The sequence below is a fragment of the Camarhynchus parvulus genome, chromosome 9, assembly GCF_901933205.1.
Source record: "Camarhynchus parvulus chromosome 9, STF_HiC, whole genome shotgun sequence".
NCBI classification, from domain to species: domain Eukaryota; kingdom Metazoa; phylum Chordata; class Aves; order Passeriformes; family Thraupidae; genus Camarhynchus; species Camarhynchus parvulus.
Window position 1 is genome coordinate 24722539 of NC_044579.1, and position 4657 is coordinate 24727195.

General features: G+C 49.9%; 1 protein-coding gene across 1 annotated transcript; it reads left to right on the top strand.

Moving 5' to 3' along the window:
* The first annotated feature begins 739 nt into the window (after positions 1–739).
* LOC115907154 (G-protein coupled receptor 35-like) lies at positions 740–1672 on the top strand. Its single transcript, XM_030954856.1, has one exon. It carries the CDS (start codon positions 740–742, stop codon positions 1670–1672), a length of 933 nt encoding a protein of 310 aa, XP_030810716.1.
* Positions 1673–4657: the final 2985 nt, after the last annotated feature.

Consider the following 4657-nt stretch of genomic DNA (forward strand, 5'->3'; position numbering starts at 1 on the left):
TCAGGTTAGTTCTTCCATTCCCCATTCCCCTCCTGGCGAGGTGGAGAGCAGCATTCCTCACTCTCTCCCTTGGGACAGCAGGAATGCAGATTCAGCTGTTTTCCTCAGCTTGGAGGAGGAGCTCCAGGTTCACAAGGTGGTGCAAAGGCTCAGAAACCTTCCCAGACAGAGCCAGAGCATGAGAATTTCTATCAAGTGACATTTGCTATGCACTCCCACCCCTTCACCCCCAGTCTGAATCCAAACCCAGCAGATCTGACAGAAGAGCTTTCACTCATGGGTTGTGCTGGGCTTTAGTTTTGGTTGCTGCAAACCCTCCCTAGCTCGACACCAAGCTAAGGGTAATTTTACATCATCTGCACAGCCTGGTTTAAGGAATTTGTGTTCACATTGTCACAGGATGTGCCCATTAATATGGGGGCTCTTCTGAGGGCCATGTTGCCTCCTGCCCACACACACTTCAAGATCTCCCTATTTAATAAAGGCTGTCTGCCATAGCCTTTGGAAAAGTACCCTGAGACACTCATAAACTGAGTGAACATAAGCAAAGCTTGACAAAGGATGCCAAAGGATGACACAGGCTGACTGAGAAAGACAGCTCTGGAAAGCTCAAATTCACATTTTTAACAAAGGACATATGTACTTACATATGGGTTTTTTTACAGGTACTAAGAGGTCTTACCATGTCTTTTCCTATTTCAGGTCTCAGAACATCATACAACATCTGTAGCTCAGGACAATGAATGTGTCCAACAACTGCAGCACCACAAATCTAGAACCTCACCCCCATGTTCGCCTCATTGAGTTTGCTCTGTATAGCTTAATTTTCTTTTTTGGAGCACTATTTAATGTCCTCGCCTTCTGGGTGTTCTCCTGCAAGATGAAGAAGTGGACAGAAACCAGGGTGTATGTAATGAATTTAGTCTTTGCAGATTTTTCTGTCATCTGCACCTTGCCTTCCATGGTTTATTTGCTCTGGAATAAGTCAGCCCGAGGGGAGCTCTGCCAGTTTACAGAGACATTGTATTTTATCAACATGTTAGTGAGCATCTACATCATTTCATTCATCTCCATTGATCGATACATTGCCATAAAGCACCCTTTGAAAGCCAGGGCCTTCAGGTCCCCATCAAAGGCTGCCCTCCTCTGTGGGCTCCTGTGGGTCCTGGTGATAGTCAGTGCCACCATCCAGCTGATGCACCACAGACATGCAGATCTCTGCTTCCAGACCTACACCCTGCCTACTGCTCTCAGCCTGCTGGCCATTTTCTTTGTTTTCACTCTCCCATTAGCCATCTTGATCTTCTGCTCCATGGAAGTCATCAGGAACCTCAAGAAACATCTGAACACAAATTCACCGGAGGAGAAATCGATCCATAAAGCTGTACACATAATTTATGCAAATCTGATTGTATTTATGATATGTTTCCTGCCAGCCTTCCTCGGGCTGCTCGCCAGGTTCATCATGGAGAGCATTGGAGCTACCTGTTTCCTGCTCTGTGTCATGAAGAACTTCTCCTCTGTGATGAGGTCCATTGCCACGTCCAACTGCTGCCTCGATAGTGTCTGCTACTACTTTGTCACCAGGGAGTTCCAGGAAGCCTTTCTACAGCCCAAAGCCAGCACTCAACAACCAGAGGCAACCCACCCCTTGCAGATACAGACATGCTAAAGGGGAACAAACCCCAACATCTGCAACATGAAGAGAAAATACAGCTTCAGGCCTATTGGGATAAGTATCGCTCTTTTTCTCTAGAAAGTTCTTTGTTAGGTTTAGAAAGTTATACTCTATGTTTCCATTAAACAAATAGGTCACAGAGATATGTAAAAGTGTGTATGTAATCAGTTGTTAACGTGCCTCCATTCCACCCTCCAGCACCTACTTGTTACTGTTACAGCAAGACAGGTGAGCCATGTACCTCTTTTAGTTCCTTCTGCAGCTAAAATCCACTGATCCTTCTTGCCAACATGTACAAATGTATCTATCATATCATACCTCATTGTGTATTTCAGGTTGTTTCCATTATTAAACGAATCCAGTTGGCCCAGATTGCAAGGCAAGATGTATTCTATTTGCCATCTGTATGGCAGTTGTTTTCTGTTCAGTGGGCAGTTTGCCTTATCTCTTCCACAGCTGATAACAGCTATTGAATGTCACTGCATGGCTGATAAGAACCACAGCATCCTATTGGGAGATGTGAGCCCAGAGGGAGGAGCCAAGCATTCCTACCTGGATATAATCTGGAGATTCTGGAACACCAGCACGGCTTCTCCACTGGATTCCCAGAGGAACAGCAGCTGCCTCTTTCACTGGATCTTCAGGGGAAGATTCCACCCTTTTCTACAGGACCCCCCTGCTCCAACAGAACCACTCCTGACACTGCAGGAGGGCTGCAGCCACATTTCCAATTGGACTGCTGCCAGCACCCTGACCCACAGGGTGTCAGGTTGGGTTCTGACTCTGTCAGTGTTGTTCTAGTGTACTGCATTGTTTATTTTATCCTTTCATTTTCTTCCCCACTAAAGAACTGTTATTCCTGCTCCCATATTTTTGCCTGAGAGCCCCTTAATTTAAAATTTATAGCAACTCAGGGAGGGGGGGAAGGTTTACATTCTCCATTTCAGGGGAGGCTCCTGCCTTCCTTAGCAGGCACCTGTCTTTCCAAACCAAAACACCAGTTTATATTTATCCCATTCCTTTGGCAGCCTGGGCTGGGTGGCTGTTCAGATGGTTCTGGCATATTATTAAGCACATGTCCCTACAAAACAGCCTAGGCTGTCCTGACCTCCTTCCCCTTCAACTCAGCAGGTCAGACAGGTGTGAAGGAACACTTCTGGGATGAAAGCAACACTTGTCCAATGCCATAAAAGCACAAAGTTCAGATTTCAGAGCCGAGTCATCCTGTCAGGGGCCTCCAGCTGCCCTGCTGAGCGCTGGCCCCCAGACAGCTCCTCAGAGCAGCCATCCCTGCAGGGCTGCTCCTCCCGCACACCGAAGGCCTTTCGCTGCTGCCCCAGCACTCGCCACCGCGGCACTGCCCTGCCCTGGTTTGTGCTGTGCCACCAGGCTGCCCCCAGGGCCACCACAGCTCGGGCTCAGAGCAGCCCCACCCTGCTGGGTTTCCACAGCCTGCCCACACTGACACCTTTAACATTTCCATCACAGATTTGTGTTTTTCCACGAGTCAGCAGCCTAGAAAAGTCAGGGGAGAGAGGAAGTGGATAAATGCTTCCTAGAACTGGGCTTTTTTTCTTTCTGAATGCTAAAAAACCCCCAAAACAGCACTGAGCTCTGCCCAGCAATACTCAGAGTGTTCCATCAGACAGTGTGGGGGAGTCTTTCCTGCTCACAAACACATCTTCCCCCGTGACCTACACCTGCCCTCAGCCCACAGCTGATGCACCATCCGCTGCTGTCACCTTTGAGAGCATGAGCTCCTGTGTTGGGTTTGCAGGGCCTGGTTTTTGGTAGCAGTGGGTCCACAGAGGTGGCTCCTGTGAGAAGCTGCTGGAAGCTTCCACCGTGCCTGGCAGAGCCAGTCCCTGATGGCTCTGAGGATGGACGTGCTGCTGGCCAAGGCTGGGCCAGTGAGAGAGGTTGGAAACATCTCTGTGGTAACAGATTTAAGAGGAAAATCAAAATATAGGTGGACACAGCTTTTTCTAGGCAGAGAAGAGAAGAAGGTGAGAACATGTGAGGGAAACAATGTGGAGACACCAAGGTCAGTGGAGAAGAGGGGCAGGAGGTGCTCCAGGGGCCAGAGCCAAGATTCCTCTGCAGCCATGGTGAGAGCAGGGTGAGACAGCTGTGCCCTACAGCCCTGGGGATCCACAGGGGATGCAGAGATACACCTGCAGCCCATGGGGATCTATGGGGGATGCAGAGATCCATGGGGGATGCAGAGATGCACGGGGAATGCAGAGATTCCCCTCCAGCCCACGGGGATCCACAGGGGATGCAGAGATCCACGAGGAATGCAGAGATCCACAGCAGATGCAGAGTTCCACCCACAGCCTGTGGGGATCCACAGGGGATGCAAAGATCCACAGGGGATGCAGAGATCCACAGGAGATGCAGAGTTCCACCCACAGCCTGTGGGGATCCACAGGGGATGCAGAAATCCATGGAGGATGCAGAGATTCCCCCCCAGCCCATGGGGAAGGTGCCCATGCTGGAGCAGGTGGATGCCTGGAGAAGGCTGTGATCCAGTGGAAGACTCAGTGGAGAGGGTGCTCTGCTCCCAGGCTGGAGCAGCCTGTCCTTGGAGGACTGCACCCCGTGGATCAGTGACCCACGCTGCAGCAGTTTTGGGAGGACTGTCTCCCATGGGAGGGACTCACATAGCAGGAATTCTGGGAGAACTGCTGCTCGTGAGAGTGGACCCAACTCTGGAGAAGTTCACAGAGAATTGTCTCTCCCATGGTCTCACAGGGACTGCTCTCCCAGAGCAGCAGAAGGAAATCTCGGGGATGAACTGACCCAAACCCCCATGCCCTGTCTCCCTGGGCTGTCAGTGGGAAGGAGGGAGGGGCTGGGAGAAGAAAAGGTGTTTTAGGGGCTTACTTTACTTCTTATTATCCTCTTCTAATTTTGTAAGTAATAAAATCACTTTGTATCTCTAAGATGAGCTTGGAGTGTTTTCTCCGAGTCCTTATC

Excerpts from the sequence above, each read along its gene's own strand:
- LOC115907154 (XM_030954856.1), top strand. The coding sequence starts at position 740 with ATGAATGTGTCCAACAACTGCAGCACCACAAATCTAGAACCTCACCCC.